This window comes from Taeniopygia guttata, chromosome Z (assembly GCF_048771995.1).
Source record: "Taeniopygia guttata chromosome Z, bTaeGut7.mat, whole genome shotgun sequence".
In the NCBI taxonomy this organism is placed as follows: Eukaryota; Metazoa; Chordata; class Aves; order Passeriformes; family Estrildidae; genus Taeniopygia; species Taeniopygia guttata.
The window spans coordinates 63,954,481-63,971,549 of NC_133063.1; the positions used below are offsets into that span (position 1 = coordinate 63,954,481).

Genomic DNA, 17,069 nt, shown 5'->3' on the forward strand with positions numbered 1-17,069 from the left:
TACTTAAACACATAAATGTTAACAGTGTGATCACGTAAAATTTTTCTCTTCTTTCTGCCCAGTAGCACTGATTCAAAATACATCAACCTGTAATCTCTGGTACTGAGTTTTTGCAGGAACTGTTCTTCATGTTTTCTCAAAAGACCTGTCTCGAGGGTTTTTCTCTTGGCTTATTACAGTCACTAACAAAACAGTGGTTCAGGAATACTTCCTGTATCAAGAAGGTGTAGGTGTTATATTTAAAAATGCTCATCAAGAAGCAGTGTCAGGATGTAAGCAGGCTCCACTTTGAACCTGCCGGTAAGGAAGTGTGTGAATGTTGTGACATTGATGTAAACTGAAGGATCTGTAGCAATGCTTTGAACAAGTACGGTTTTTTTTTAATATGAAGAGATGAGCAAGAGTTAAGGCTTTGTCTCAGTTTATAGGCTTTGGCTCTTTGTACAAAGTGTTAATGTCTTTTATTTTCTTTTTTTTACTCCCCACTTTAAAGTCCTCTTGGACTCAGCGCTGAAACCATCTTTTAAAGACTCAGCATGTTTGTGAAACAGCTCAAAGCTGTCTATTCATTCAAAAGCAAAGCAGCTGTTCCAGCTACGCACTTTTAAGTCAATGCATATGAAAATTTCATTTTAACTGCTTCTTCACTCCAGTAATACGTGGACTTAGGCAGTTACTGCCCTGCATTTTGTTCTGTGTACCTGGTGATGTACCATGTTATGCCATGTGCCATCCTACCCCTAGAGTCCTGGTCTCGAACATCAGCACTAACCTGGAGAAAATCTGCTTGCTGTATGAAGTGATAGCCCCAGTTGTGAGACTTTGCTGTTGCTCACTTCCCTTTCATCTTTCAATTGCTGGGTTATTATCTCCTCTGCTGTGAAAGTCTGAGAAGTGGCTGCAGCATGAGCTTGAACTACCTGCAGATGAGAAAACTGTGAAGTGCAAAATTATAGGAAAGGACAGCTGAATCTGTCACCCAGCAGAGGTTGCTCTTAGTGAAGAATGTCCAGGGATCAATGCGAAGAAGATTCAGGATCAGGTCTGACTTGAGAGGATATTTAAAATTGCTCCCAGAAGCAGACAGAGGGATGAAAGGACTGGTGTAGCACAAACTACTATTGAAGCAGATGTAACCCAGATGGCAAAAATACTTTTTATTTAAGTATGGCCATGTAGCTGGTTGCCCACCTTGTGTTTGGAGTGCTGCAAGGCTGAGTCCCACTCCCTTTCTGGCTGTGGGCTAGGGAAGGGAGTCAGATGGCTTGCTGGACTCTTTGCAGTTAGACTACCATGGTTTTGTAGGAGGGATGGGTAAATTTGAATTTTTGGGGGAAAAAAAGACCATGAACGACTTAGGTGCTGGGAGGAGACGTCTTAAAGCCTTCAATTGAGACTGAGGATAAATGTTTTGGTTTCCTTCTCTGATGAGCAGGGAGCAAAGACCAGGAAATTAAAAGGTCGTCTAAGCTGGTAAAGAAAGCCTCACCAGGAACCACGCCTGGGAAACTGTAGCAGACAAATTAGAAGATGGGGGTTTTTTTTCACTTTTCGGTGTCAGATTTAAGTAACCACAGGGATGGACAGTTTTCCTCATAGTGCTGTCAAATCCAGATGGTTTATGCTAATGGAAAATAGCTCAGTAGAGGAGATGCGTGATATGATACACTGTGAGGCTCACATCAGACTAAACAATTGACTTAATTTTTCCAAAATCATCTGGAGAAGAGCAGTTGAGCAGGCTTGAATTTAGACATTTTGCAGTGATGTTATTTTCTCATGCTGAGCTGAGTCACCCCTTAGTAAGGTTTGTGCAGAGACAGAAGCGAATCGCCCTCAGCCCGGCTAAACTTCAGCTCCGCGGTGCCCGGCATGGCTCTCCACGGTTTCACTCTCAGCCTGGCTTTTCTTCCATGGGTTTTGAGTTTGGGGGTGCATGGCAGCTCTGCCCCGGGATGGCCGAGGGCAGGAAAGCCTCCCCAGACAGCACGACTGGGCTGGCGTGGCTTTTCTCTGAAATCTGTTTCAGTTTTGCGCAGTTTGCAGTGTGAGATACGCTCCTCAAAACAGGTCATCAGTTGATTGCCTGGTGTGTTGGTTCGCAAAGCCTCTTGTCTTAAGTCACATGGTGAGTCTGAATATTAAATAACAAGCAGCGGAAAGCCAGTTAAGTCAGACAGAGGACTAAATAAAGGCTCCTTTTTGGTCAGTTTAGTTACTTCAGAGGGACAAACAGCTGTGTAATCATGTGACCTGTTGAAGAAGCTTTTGGAAAACGCATAACAGCAGTCAGTTTTCAATAATAGTCTGAGACCGATACTAACACTCAGGACACCTGGCATTAGACATCTCTTGTTTTCATGAACCAACGCACTAATGAAATACTTGCTTCTAGATGAAATCAAAAGTCCAAGTAAGGGCAGGTGTGTGGCCACTTCAGGATCTTTTTCATGCAGGGCTGGCTGCTTTGCCTATCCAGCCTGCTTGGATGCTGCCTGTAGCTGTGACAGTAGATGTTTGGATGTTTTTTATAGACACTGCTGTTAACAGCTCGGTGACTGCATTATCTGCAAATCTGATGGCCCAGATAATGGTGGTAGTCAAGTAATCAAACAATACATGAAAAACTAAGCTGCTCTAGGCTCTCATGAAAAGAAAGTTCAGCAAGGCACATTCCTGTGCTCCGGACAGACTGGAAGGCACGAATTCTTCCTTGATGCTCTCACCAGGCTATCAGTGAGGAAGGAAGACATGAAAAGCTGCTAAGTCTTCATTTCATTAAAGAATGCAGGTTTTTTTCCCATCTTGTGCCCTTATCCCCTTTTATTTTTACCATTTCTGCTGAAGTCTTCCAAGAGGAAATTCTTTGTTGTGATAAGGTTGATGCTTGCCTATGGTTTGTATAATTTAAAAATACCATAGGCTATTTTGGGCAGTGATCCTGAAACTCTTCACTTTAATGACTTCACAAAGTATTTTCTAAAGCCTTCAAAGTATTTTTGGAAACGTATGTGGAAAATACATTCTTAAAATCTCACAGACTCTATAAAAGCAGCAGGCAAGATAGATTCTCTTACTTTCAGGCTTATATGTAAACAGTTACATGTGCTTAACGTTACTCTCCTACTCCATTCCACTGATTTATCAGATCACATCACAGCTTGCAAAAATCAAGACTTGAGTGTGTGGCAGATGTTAAGTGTGTGCGGGTGGAGTACTTATTGCAGGGAGCCGATAGTTTGCTCGCAAGTTGGTAAGCTTGCTTTTTCCCTGTTTTGTTAATCCGTCTAACTCTTGTTAACCATAGGTGCTCCCCAGGCTGTTGTAAGATGGACATGTTCAATATATCCGTGCCTGCCAGTACCTGGAAAAGTGGTTTGCATGAACTAGGGCTGATACGTGTCTGCTTACTTCTGCTCTTTACTGGGTGAATGTCAAAATTATTGTTCCTTGCATTGGCGGGCACCTACAGTGCTCAGATTGAACGAGGTGGTAGGAAAGCGCCACTGAAAACATATGTTCAGAGAAGGGAGAAGGTGTGTAGGACAGCTGCAAAACATTCACCTCTGCTTTCCCCTCCTGCTCAAGCACTGTGCCCTCACATGAAGTGCTGTTTCTGCTGTTGTATAATAAATCAGCAGCTGAGAAGGGCTGATATGTAATTTTCACACCTTGCCACTAGGATGCTTTATTTCGTCACTCACAACAGAACTGTCAGGGCTCATGAGGTGCTGGAGCAGGGGTAAGAGTGGGCGATTGGCTGGCGGAGGAGTCACAGATTAAGGGAACCACAAGGGAAGGGACCCACAAGGATCATTGAGTCCAGCTCTTATGTGAATGGCCTCTGTGGAGATCATACCAACAGCTCTGGTATCATTGAGAGAAAGGCTGGGTTGAATCTGGGGTTGTTAAGCCAGCCTGGCTACCAGAAGAAATGTCTGTGAAACTGCACTTTGAATATATTTTAAAAGAAATATTTCCCACTCAGCTTTCCACAGCTGCTGTTGTGAAACCAGTCAAGTCAGCCATCATCCAGGCAGTTCAAATCTGTTTTCAAGTACAGTAGGCTTTCAGATTCTGGGATCTCAGCAAGCTGGCTCTGTGCTGTGAGCTCTGAGAGAGCAAAGCAGGTGGCTAGTCTACGCTGTGGTGTCATGTGGGTTAGTGTGAGGGAGCTGGCTGATGGTGTTTGTGGAAAGCATAAATATTTGCCCACTGTTTGTAATTATTGTCAGACTGTGGTGTTCACCCTGCTAAGGAGATGTGAAGACAGAGAGAGAGCCGGGCTGGCTGTGCTTGCTGCCTGGCTTGTGGGAGCCTTTGGGCTGGGAAGGACTTGAAGCCAGAACCTGATGCAGGATGACAAACTGGTGGTAGAGCAGCCTGGCTTTCAGGTGCCATTGTGCTGGGCTCTTGGAGCACCGGGGCTTGGGGTGCTCATGAGACTCTGAAGGAGCTCTGTACATCCAAGGCCTGCCTGCTGGCAGGGTTCACAGACCTTCATTGTTGTTTGGGTTGTCTCTGTCCTAGAAACTGCGCAGCATCTTCCTCCTGCAGAGCCCCATTCTTTGGAGAAGCTTTTAATAATAAGTTAAATCTGTAAAATATTTTTGACATTACTTCCTTTTTTTTTCTCAGTCTGTTTTTTATAACGTGAAAAAAATTTGTTGCTGGCTTGCAGTGGGTTTTCAACCCCTCAGTGTGCAGACCATTGCTGCAGTTAAAAGACAAAGGATGGGCCATGCCTGCAGTAAAGGATGTGGAATCAGAGTATCTGTGTAGCTTAGCTGCACATTGACCAAAACTTAACAGAGAGCTCTTTGTATATGTGGGCTTGGAAGTCTTGTCACTCTAAGATAATATCTTTAAAACCACTTGGGTCAGTAGGTTGTGGCCAGCATCTTAGTCTTTAGGACAGAGACTGTTCTCATTTATTTTTGGATAACACCTATTTCATTGTGGCCTATTCTGGAATGTTAGAGGTACAGTTTAAAAAAGAAAAAAAAAATAAAAACTTGCAAAAAACCCCAAGCCACCAAATTTGATGCTATGGCTGAATAGTCTAACCAGCTTTCTATGGTTTCCATGGCTATTCAGAGTGCTTGAAGAAATGTGTCTGGAATAAGATGGAAATACTGGTATTTTTCACAAATATTTCCTATTTTTAGGTATGTGCTCAGTATTAGAAGCTATCATTAAGGTCTAAGTAATGTGGAAAAGTACATAAATGACTTACATATTCTGTTTAAGTATTTGTTGCTTTAAGTAGCAGCTCCAAGGACCCAGGAGTAGAATAGCAGAGGCTGCTGGATGTAGATGAGATTTTACTGGCAGAGCTCTCTAGCACCTGGTGTAGGAAAATGTTTTTGTCCTTACATATGCCAAAGCTGCATACCTTTTTACTTTCATACTGTAGTTGTTATGCTAAGGCAAGCAGTTTCAAGTTCATTGTGGATACTTTGGATTTGGCTGCTACGAAATCCTTTCATATTAAAAGGACCTTCAGTCTTACTTTTTTGTTGTTGTTAAAATTCTGGAGTGGGTGAATTACATATTTCTGGTATGCATTTGATTTGAAATGTTATCACATTTGCTTGCTGAGTCAGTAGCTTGCTGTAGCTTCTTTATATCCTAGACCTGTGTTGATGCTCTAAAAGGTAATGTAATTTCACTGCCTATAAAAAACAGAATGGCCATTCAGCCACTAGAGCCTCTGTTTTGAAAGTATACTTGCGTGATGTGCTTTTGCACATAGTATTTTTAATTTCCAGCTTAGGTGCCAACATGAGCCCATTCTGTTTACTCCCCATATCTGGAGCTCTGTGTTTTGGGCAGGATTTTTGTTCTGCAGTAGCAGCAGTTTTAGCAGCTGCATGCTTTGAGGCCCCATCTCCCTTGGCATGAGATCCAGTGGTGAAGTGAGAGAAGAGCAGCATGAGGGCTGGGTTGGACTGTCCCTGTTTTATGTCTTCTGCAACTGAAGAGCTTCTGTTGAGAAAGGGAAGGAAGGGCTGGTCTGCCACCCGCTTCTTGGGGGCTGGAGGCAGGAAGCCTGACCTTGAATGTTGCAGAGATAGCAAGGAACTGATAAACTGGGAGTCTTTTCAATAGAGTTCTTCAGAATGATTTGAGGCTCTTTGAGCAACCAGTCTGGTTGTGATATTCTGTGGAGTTAGATACGGTGTCTGCAAACACACATGAAGCTCTCTCCCCTTTATCAGACAAGTCCTTGACACTGTAAGAGAAAGTGTCCTGGGAGGAAAACAGTGCCTGATGCTTGGATGTCTGAAGACACATACAGCTAATGAAGTTTGCCTGGACTACTCAAATGTGGCACTTGTGGATTTTCAGTCTTTTGGCAAGCATCCACCTTGAACAACTGCTTGCTGAAAGCAGAAGGTCCTCTTAATGTTTGCGTGGCCCCTCTAAAAGCTGAGGAAACGCCAGTAAGAAGCAGCCTTGGTGTGCTGGAGTGCCATGCTCTGGCAGCACACCATGCCTAGCCTCAGGGAGCGCCTGGAAAATGGGAGTGTAGTGGGGTGAGGTTGCTCTGGGTTGGCAGCAATGAGAGGACTGCTCCCTGCTCCTGGCTGCTTGCTGAAAATCCCTCCTGTGGTCGTGGTTGATGGGTTAAGCACAGACAGGAACCAGATGGAACCGCTGCCTATTGCAAGTAAGGGCCTAGCCATGGACAGTGCTGCCTTATGTATATAAGGCTTACCTTTGTACTTTATATACGACTTTTCTAAAAGTAGAAGGCAGGGAAGGAGAATCCAGGTTCTTCTTTGAAAGTTAATGATACTTCTGACAGCAAGAAAATAATGAACCTCAATCTCGATACCTTTCAGGGTTTATTCAGTACCTTTTTCCTTGTTGAATAAAATAATTACATGAGTTTTGCTATGTTTTGTGGATTTTATCTTGGTGGACCCTCAGATGATGGTAGGAAACTAAAACACACAGGGAAATCTGTCTCTCATCCTTAGCAAACCTCGGAAAGCTAGACTCAGATGTGCTTAAAACTAGTGAGTTTCGATAAACGAGACAGTCTGCTTCCACTTAAATGCTACTCAGCTGGGAGGAGAGGACTTGAGAAATTCTGGAGTTTTGCAGGAAGTCTCCCAGCTTTGCTGTCTAACTTTTGCAATAGAAACATTAAGATGGAGAGTTTGGGTGGGTTTTTGACTTGTGGTTTTTTGTCTTACTTTTCAGCTGGCCTGCTGCTGCGGTATTGCTGCTTGTTCCTTGTGCTGCAAATGCTGCCCCAAGGTAAAACAGTCAACCAGCACCCGCTTCATGTACGCGCTTTACTTCATCCTGGTGACCATCATCTGCTGTGTCATGATGTCCACAACAGTAGCCAACGAAATGAAAACTCATGTAAGTAACAGGGATGTGGTCACTGCTGCCCTGGAAGAAAATGCAGATCCTTCCACAACTCTTTGTGTATAGGGGTGCTCCCTCAGAAAATCTGGTCAATTTCTTCCCCCCATCCACTTCTAAACCCAGATGGGATGATTTTCCATGCTGAGTCTCTTGATTTTTCCGTGCTCAGCATATTCCTGTCACCCACTGAGCATGTTTCACAACAGGAAGAGCCAATGCCTAGCATCATTCCTCTCTGGTGCAGAAATCTGCTGCAGTGAACCCACCCCAGGTTTGCTGTGCAGGAGGTGTCACAGGAGGGAGAAGTATTGAGGAAACTTGTTTTAGTAGAACAAATCAGTTCCATCTAACCTTGATTTTTGTTTCTGGTTGTTTAGCAGCAGAATCAGCAAATTAGAAAATAACTCTTCAAGTGTTGCAATTTTAATTCTGCCTTCCTGGTGTGACAGACTACTGCAAAGCACAGTGCTGCAGAGCCTCTACAAGGGGTTTTCTTCAGTGTGTGTTGAGTCATTGTGTTCACATGGCCTCTAACCACAGCAAATATTGTTCCTCTCTAATTGTCTTTTTAATTAGAGAGCTTCAGAAGCATGAAAGGAGCTGTGGCTGAAGCTAGATTTTAAAACTCAAGTTTTTTTCAGAGACTTAATATAAGCTAAATGCTCACCAGCCTGCTTTGTGCTTACATACTGGTCCTGTTGTACCACATGCTTGGTTTGGCTTCATAAGCCACCCAAGTAGCACAAATCCTCTCTCTCATCTACTACAAACTGCAGTAATAAAACTCTGCTTTTAACTGGAGGGAACAAGGGCTGCATTGCTTAATTCTTAAAAATGAAGATGCATCAAATGCATAATTGGGCCTGCTTTGGGGGCTGTGCGTGTGCTTGTCCTGGAGGCTCAGAAGGCTCCCATCAGTGAGTATCTTGTTGTTTTGTGCTCCTCTCCTAAGTGAGTGAGGTTGCACAGTGAGGCCTCTCTCCTCGTTGAACCAGTTGCTGAACAAACTGATGCCCTGGTTACATTCTGCACTTGACTTTTGGTTGTCTCTGAAGCACTTCCCTCCAGAGCATCCCAGATGAAGCAGCTGGTGGCAGCACGCCCTTCCTGCAACACAGTTGAACCAGCGGGTTTATATCAGGCTAATTCGGGGGCTTCTATGCTCTGCTGCCTATGACCTTTCCTGCTTTCTTCCTACTGTACCTTTTTTGTATGCTCTGTCCTAATTTTCTTTCATTTAATAGCACTTTGAGTGAGTTATCCTAGTGCCACATTTTACCCCAGGCCACCCCAGAAATTGATGACCACCCTATAAGAGCACCTGGTACAGACATGATGCTTGCCTGTAAGCTGTGACTTAAAAACTGTTTAACATGTGCGTGCTGAAATTGCTGCCAGGAGTTGCTTTGACTTACTAGATGCTTAGCTTGGCAATAAAGTGAATAACCCAAGGAACTTAAGTGTGTGTGGGAGACAAATTATATGCTCATATCCAAATTTCATAAAGTTCTTTTCCATCAGTAGTGTGGTTTTAATGCAGCTTGTATCCCTAACAAAAAATACTCTTTATCCAACAGAGAAGTGATTCAAGAAGCCTTCAACAGCATGCTTTTCAGTATTGCCAAATTTCTTTTCCAGTTCATAGTCTCGAAAGCTCAGTGTGGGAAGAAATGGCACAAAGAGTAGCTGTTAGTTTGAAGTGGAAGGATAATCACTGTCTTAGTTTAGAGCATTTGATGTCTTTGAATGGGAAATGGACCATCTGAAAGTAGGCTTTCTTTATCTGCTTTCTAATTTAATAATTATGTTCAGGGCTATTAAAAGTTCAAAGACCCCTTAAGCTAATTCAGTTTTAATAGAGTGCACCTTGAAAATACTTATTCAGACTAACCAGTCTCAGCTCCTCGGTGATGAGCTGTGTTTTTGAAGTGCTGTGCACTTACTGATTCCTTTACTTCTGCCCAGGTCATGGAATACTCCCAGCTCCTGAAGCCAGACTGTAAGCAAATACTTTGCATGATATTTTTGGGACCTCACCCTCTCTTTTTTTTTTCTGAGATAAAATAGATTTTGATTAATTTTAATCAGATTTTTTTTTTTAATTTTGTATTTAGACAAAGAATGTCAAATTTCAAATTGTAGTGCAGTCGTTTTCAGAGCTGTAATCTTGGCAAGGGACTGTGTGTCTCCTTTACCAGTGGAGAGTTCAAATACTCATGCTGATCTTACATGGAAGGAATCTCGTTTGTCAGTGAGAGGTGTTTTTTTCTCTTTGGTTGTTTTGCTGTAAGTTCCCAAGTCTACAGTAGTAGATCTCAGGGGAAAGAAGCAAGAGGCAGTGGAAGAACAGGGAAGAAGTTGATGGTTATTTGCAGAAAAATTTTGGATAGTAAAAGGTAAAATAGATTTTTGTAAGAGCAACGTTGCATATTGAGGCAAAAGATTGGTTATTCATCAATCAAGACATGTGAGTCCAGTGACAGTGACAGAAATACAGAAACAACCAAAATGGATTTACACTCCATATTGTCCTTCTATACCTTGATCCATATATTATTTCTTTTTTCTTGTTATGCTGTTTTTTAGAAAAACAGATACAGCTTTACTCTCATGTGTTCTGTTAAAGCAAAAAATTGCATTTCAGAGGCTTTGGAAGGATAATTTAAGAAGAAAAGGGAAAGAATTGTTTTAGGCTCTCAAAACAATGTTTAGATGTTTTTTTAAAGTTAAGTTTTTAATGTTAAAACCCTTTCAAAACTAGTGATTTCAGTCTGAAAATATCCATTAGTAATTTAATGTCCTACTTAATTAATGTCCTACTTAATTAATGAAAAGAAAAATAAGAAAGATATTTTCAGGAAAATAAACACCAGTAAAAGTCAGTTCAGTTGTGTGAAAGCATTTCAGTGCAGAGTTTCAGCAAAACATACTTTCAGGCTTATTTCCCGTGCTAGGTTTGTATCTTGGCCCTTAGCTGCATTATTGCATGTTAAACCCCAAGTATGCTACCAAAAATAAGGGTTCTGAATGCAGATACCTGTTGTGTATTTCTGGTAAAAATTTAGCCTTAGATTTGTGATGATCTGTTCTGGTCTGATTGTTTCTTGCTTTTTTAATTTAATTTCTCAGCTGCCCAGGACAGGTGATTTTATGTGGGGCTTTTTGCCCTTGCTTTCCCACCTACATGGATTTTCATTCATGCATCCTTAACAAAGTTTGCCTGCCATGTTCTCCCTCCTTGGATGAGGACATCCAGGTGAAAGCAGGGTCCTCCAGGGCTGCTGGGACACACTTCTTCCTTCCTCTTCCCCTCGGATGCGCTTTGCGTTGCTCCTGTGCCCGCACGTTTGGGTGCTGACAGACCCCACCCGGGGGTGTCTGTGCCCCAGTATTGGCCTCTTGCACCAGGATGGTTCTGTGTGCCTGCAGCTTGCACTGAGAGGAGAGCAAGTTCAGGACATCCTCTTTCTGTAGATGCTGCTCAAATGTTGATCATCTCCGAGGGCTTCAGTGCGTGCTGGAAGATGGCCAGCTTTGCTGTGATAGCATCATTGCTTGCAGGGCAGCTGAGGCATTTGTGTTATTGGAGCGGGTACCGAGTTTCTGCAACAAGAATGCTTTGTCCTCTGCTCTGAGGCCAAAGAATTTAGCTTCTACTGCTTTTAAAGGTACAAAAGTAGCTATTTCACTGTATCTTGGCAAATGATGAATGTGTGACTAAATGGCTATCGAAAACACCCAGCAAATGGTTAGCATTGTAAAGCATGTAAGGTGGGCAGCCTTCTCAGCAGTTGAATGTGTTTCAGAGATATAGAATGAAAAGAAACAGAAGTTTCTTTTGTCTATCAGTGAGGTCACATAAGCCTTGATAAATTGTTCCCAGCAGTAGACCATCCTTTCACAAAAACATACCTTTTTTATTACACCAGTTCTATTGTCCCCGGGGTTGTGTTTGTGTGTTGTATCTGTTAGGATCTCCAAGAGTTTGATTTTATTCTTGTTTTGTTCCTTCAGGACCATGGATCTCTTAAAAGAGCATTCAGCCTCATGGGGCTGTTTCTGTGGCCATCACTTTTTACTGCATAGTGTGGTGGCTAAACTCTTTGTTGCTTATGTAGGGCAAACTGAGTATTGTTCTTGTGAATCCATCTAATTTCTCTCAGCCAGACCTGTAATGAAGTTAGTATGTACATGAGGAAAGAATGTATAGGTTCAAAAAATCCCATCAAGATTTCTGTAGAAACCGATGCAATTAAAGAAGGTGCCTATTTATGGCTACACAGAGATCTGTTTCTAATTAGCTAATCAGTTAATCAAGTTCTGTGATGTTTTTGTTTTGTTGTGTTTTATTCTGAAAGTCTTGCAAGTAAAGTGAAAAGATGTTGTAAAAATCTGTCTCCTTTGTGAGTACTATCATCTATGTCAAACAAATAAGTAATTTCCCCAGAAATATTTTAACATATTATGCCATTTTCTAAACTCTTCTGATTGATGGTTATGATAAGCAAAGAACAGGAAAGCATTAATTGATAGCCCGGTTGCTTTCCATGGCATTGTTTTGGCCCCTTGGTTTGCCCTAGCATCACTGTAGCATTGATAGTTCTCATAATTATTCTAGTCAATCCATTTTCTCATTTTGAATTCTGGAGTGTTTGCCCAGTTTGACATTTCATTGCTTTCCAAGACCTGGGAAAAGTGTTGCTGATGCTCCAGACAATTTCTCAGGAACTTTCCAAAAATTCTTGGATGCAAGTTAGCCACAGCTACTTGTTTAATGTCCAGCTTCTTTACGCAGTGGCTGCTAATCTCTGAGTTACTGCTGAAAGAGCAGCTCGGAGTGGCCCAGCTTGAATCTATTCTTGTAACACCACACGGCTGTGCTTTTGGTGATGAAACAGCAGTTTTCATCTCCTTGGCTGGTCCTAGCCCACTGAAGATCAGCTCCACATTGTAGTTAGGTTTGCTACCCTTAGCTCAGCCACTCAGGTGTTGCTGTGAGCTCCTCTTTTTGAGAAACTGCTAGGAGGGTTGTTGAGCACCTGATTGGTTTGGGTTCCTGGAACATGGATTGAAGTTGCATACCCTGCTGAGAGAGGTAGGCTTTCAGAGCCTGGTGGATGGAAGCTGGCAGTTTACTTGTTTATCATTTGTTTCCTGCCTCTCAGAGGTCTTTCCACCCTGCTGGAATGCTGCCTGATGGCTAGCACACAGATATTCTGTTCTGATCTGTTATTTTTTCTTTGTTGGCTTTGTGTACTGACCTGCTTGCTGAATAAAGGGGTTTCCTTTGCCATAGCTGTTGACTTGTGCATTCTGTGTCCTGCTGTTGGCTTCTCTATCCTCCAGTTACCTGTACGGATAGCAGCAGTCACTCCAGAGGGTTTAATGATGTTGTTCAGCTGGTCTTACCAGCCTCAGCTGAAGACTGTAAGCATACAGAGAGGCCCTTTCTTTCTTTGAAATGGATAGTGGTTTTCTAATTAAATTCCTGTGTTTCTGTGCAGCTAAATGGTTCTCTGGCTGTGAGGAGTGTGTGTCTACACAGAGGTGCCTCACAGCAATGGGTCCTGGCCATACAGACCTGGTTTTTTTGAGCACCCAGCATCATATTCATGTGGTGAAACTGAAGCCAGAATGTGCAGCTGTTTGTTTTCCCCTTTGCGGGGAAAGGCCTCAAAGGCAAATATTTAATGAGTCAAGAGAGGCAGGAATATTCCATCTTTCTGTTAATTTAAAACAAAATCGGGTCAACTGGCACAACTGCCTTTCAGAAGCTGTGATGGAGAGGAGGGTGGTTGCTGCCCCTGTGACACTTGGGTGTGTTTCAGTCTGCATTTCCAGTCAGAGCAGCACAGGCCCCCTGGTATGTCTCAATTAAGCTGAATTATTACTGAAGCAATCAGAGTCTTTTGCTGTACAGCATGGGAAGAAGGGAGAAGGTCCCTAGGGTGAGGGAATAAGCAGTAATGGGCAGGAATGGCAAGAACCAGGAGAGCTGAAGGAAAGTGGACTTGTACCCCAAGGGATCTGTAAAGCGTTGAGTGAAGGCTATGGAAGAGTTCAGTCCCTTATGTTTTAGATTGCTATATCCCCTGAACCTTGAAATCCAGGCTGAAGGGGTGTCAAAAGTCAAATATATTAGATGAAGCCGGTGAAAAGTCAGTGCCTGCACGTAGACGTGCTTATGTGTGCTTTGTGCCCTTTCTAACAGTTTATAGATAATGTGTTCTGCTTTTCAGATTCCCTTCTACAAGGAGATGTGCAAGGGTATTCAGGCGGGTGAGATGTGTGAGAAGTTGGTGGGATACTCTGCAGTCTACAAAGTCTGTTTTGGAATGGCCTGTTTCTTCTTTTTATTCTTCTTGTTCACCATCAAAATTAACAACAGCAGAAGTTGCCGGGCATACGTTCATAATGGGTGAGTTTTTTGTTTGATTGCCTAATTTTAACATCTCTTTACAAATCTATGCCACGAACTTTCTATTTGGGTGTAGTACTAGGCAGAAAAAACGCCAAAACTCAAAAAACGTCACTTTGCTCTTACTGTTAGGAATAATGTGGTCAAGTGAAGACTAAGTAAAATGGTAATCAGTCACCAAAGAACGGTTTTGTTTCCTTGTTATGCTTTAAATAAAGATTTCATGTGGTACTAAAGTTGAAAATCTCTTAATTCCTGTTACAACCAGATTTTTTTTTTTTTTTTTTTTTTTTCCTTCTCTCATACAGATTCTGGCTTATTAAACTTATAGTTCTGGCAGCAATGTGCTCAGGAGCCTTCTTCATTCCTGATCAGGATACTTTCCTCCATGGTATGTCCTCTTGTTTTGTTATGCTTCTTCATTCTGTACTATCTTGTGAGTGATTAGCAATCCGAGAGGTCTGATCAGCATGGATATTGCCGTGTTTCTTCAAGTAAAGCCTTTACCGGCCAGATGCAAAAATAATGTTTGGGGTAACACTGTGTGTGCAAACGACATGGTCTTCACGTGAATGTGCAGGGAACAGCATGTCTTTTTTTGACCAAGAGCAGGCCAGAGTGGTAGGTAATGATACCACTGCAGCAATTCTTGGAGAATTCTTTAAGAAATATGGAACTATAATGGTACAGACGTAGTTGTCCACTCAAGAGCACAGAGCTGCATATTAGTTTGGCTTGTGCAGGTAGCTCTGGCATAGTGCAGCAGTCAGGCTGCACAGTGGAGAGGTGGCAGTGCTCCAGGAGGCACAGTAACCTGCTGGGCACTGGTGTTTGCTGCCTGGAAACTTGCAGTGCCCTGAAAGAGTTTCGGATGTTGTTAATTTTCAGGTTGGGGGCATCCATGCAGTAAACTAAAATTAGAGTTTTTGGGCTCTGGTATGTGTGCTTTGCTGAGAATGCCGTATCAGAAGCATTTTTAGTTTTGGAAGTAATGCGGGCACAGCCCATGCATGCTGGTGCTAGCCCAGTACTGAAGTGCCAGCTGGGATGGGATTTATCACAGGAGTCTTGTGGGCTAGGAGCAAAAATCCTGGTGATACCAAGATGAGTTTGTTCTCTTATATTTGCAGTAAGTACATCTTACAGGTACTTGTAAGCCTTTGAGCTTGGGCTTAAGGGTTTACAAGTTGGGTCTGAACGGGTGATGGGGCGTGGGATAGGATCACTAAAGCAAAAGAGATATTGTGTATGCTGCCTGCTTCCACAAAGACTTGCTTGGTTACCTTGTTTGCAACACCCATCTGCTCCAGCCAGGATGTTGAAAAGGGCAGGAGGAAGGGGTAACATGGTGAGGATAATAGAGTGGACAGACAGACCGTGAGCACAGTAGTCTGGGAAACTGAAGTAAAAACCACTACAAGTAAACTACTGACAAGTATAATTCAGCTACAAAGCTTTTGCTGTCTGTTTGGTCCTGGCTCAATTTGAGGCCCTCTTCCGTGTCCGCTCTGAAGTTGTGGGATGGCTGTATGTGTTTGTCCTTTGTACCATTCTGTTTGGATTAGATGTAGCAGTACAATGCCTTGTGCTCGTGAGCAGTTGAGACTGCCTGTCACCTTTCCTAGTGAGCCTTTTCATGGTGAAACGTCTTCAGGAGCTGAGGTTTTTGCAGAAAAGGAGAAACAGAATTTTTTGTGCTGATTCTCAAGAGCAGTGTGATGTAGTCTGGAGATACAGCATGACAAGCTTTCTTCCCCAAACTAGCTCACAACTTTTCCAAAGCTGTATTCTGCGACTCCTCCTAAACTGCCCCTGAGTTTGAAATTTACAGATGGTTTGGGTATAGTAAGTTTGTTGAGTTTTCTGCCCTCCTTTCAGGAAACTTACTTTGTCTTTTGGTTGGTTGGTTTATTTTGGGGTTTTTTTTAGAGGGAGGGGGGTCATTCTTCCAACTGCTTTTTTTTTCTTGAAAAATAAAATCTCTTGCCATGTTTCCCAAGTGGTTTGTTAATAATGGAGGAGGAAGATTATGTGCAAGCAGTAGGTGTCTATGGATTGTAATGTTAAATCCACACTCGTTATGCTGATCATACCTGTGATTGATCCATAAACATCTGCAGTATACTGTGGCAGAGGGAGATCGGAGAGTCTGTTTATTTAATTATTCACTCCATTGGTGGTCTGACTTTTCCTACTCTCCCATTCCCAAGTACACATTATCACTTTGTACCCTGGCTATTTTTTATGTGCTTTTTTACAGAATAACTTCATCAGGTTTTTTTTTTGTTGTTGTTTTGTATGTTTGAAGAAGCTTGTCACGTGTATACAATGTGTTCAGCAAACCAGACAATGACATTTTAAATGCTTTTAAAATTGCTTTTAAATAATGAGCTTATGATGGTGTAAGAAAAAACTGTACATCAACTGCTAATGGAAATGAACCCTGGCTATTCCATTCTTCCATGGAATTTTTTCAAAAGGAAAGCACAGTAGAAGGATGTGGCTGAATTTTACTGATGCACTTCCTTGGTCTTTTCTCCACTGAAATAATTAGCACACCTGGAGTAATTTGTAGGCTGTATACTGCAGAGCAGCGCAAGCTGTATATACAGCTAAAAATTAAAATAAGTATCTGTGTTTCCTCATACACTTCTGATGTTGCATGTAAGAAATCTGTTGCCCAAAACATCCAAGCAGCTACCCAAATGCAGTATATGTAGGTCAGCAGTCAAGTACCCAAATAACCTGTCCTAAAACCAGTCAGTGAATACTAAGTGTTCCTTGGGAGTGGCTTGGAACAGCATTTATGAATAGATAAACCCCACCTTTGTTTTTCTGTGGTACTGGAATCTGGAGGAGAAGAAATCGCCTGTTTTAGTAATGACTGGGTTCCAGGACTTTGCCATTTCAGGGTTTAGATTCCTGTGGAGTGCCTTCACACCACCTCCTTTCTGCCAGTGACAAATAAAGGTTTCAGTATTTTCTGTCTGAACATAGTAACTCATAGTCTCCACAAAAATTTTCTAGGTTAGGGAAACCAAGTAGCTGTCCTGACATTGATTATTGAAAATGTAGCAGTTTGCAAGCAGAATTCATAAGGGAGCTAATCTTGAGTTAACTGAGCTGGCCTTTCACCTGAAATCTATCATCTCCTGCTACATTTGTGAGCTTGAGATATTCAACCACATTAACAGCTTTGCTGCATAGACAATAAATCCATTTTATCTCAAGGGAAAGGCATTTGACCTATTTTCTGCCTCTCTGC

General features: G+C 42.4%; 1 protein-coding gene across 2 annotated transcripts in view; it reads left to right on the forward strand.

The window, feature by feature from the left end:
* SERINC5 (serine incorporator 5) overlaps nt 1–17,069 on the forward strand; it is a 42,159-nt gene that overhangs the window by 5,665 nt on the left and 19,425 nt on the right. For both annotated transcript variants that reach the window (XM_012577697.5, XM_041711455.2), the window contains exons 2-4: nt 7,213–7,380; nt 13,626–13,804; nt 14,113–14,195. In XM_012577697.5, coding sequence (XP_012433151.2) covers nt 7,213–7,380; nt 13,626–13,804; nt 14,113–14,195 — 430 coding nt within the window. The remainder of the gene's footprint in view (nt 1–7,212; nt 7,381–13,625; nt 13,805–14,112; nt 14,196–17,069) is intronic.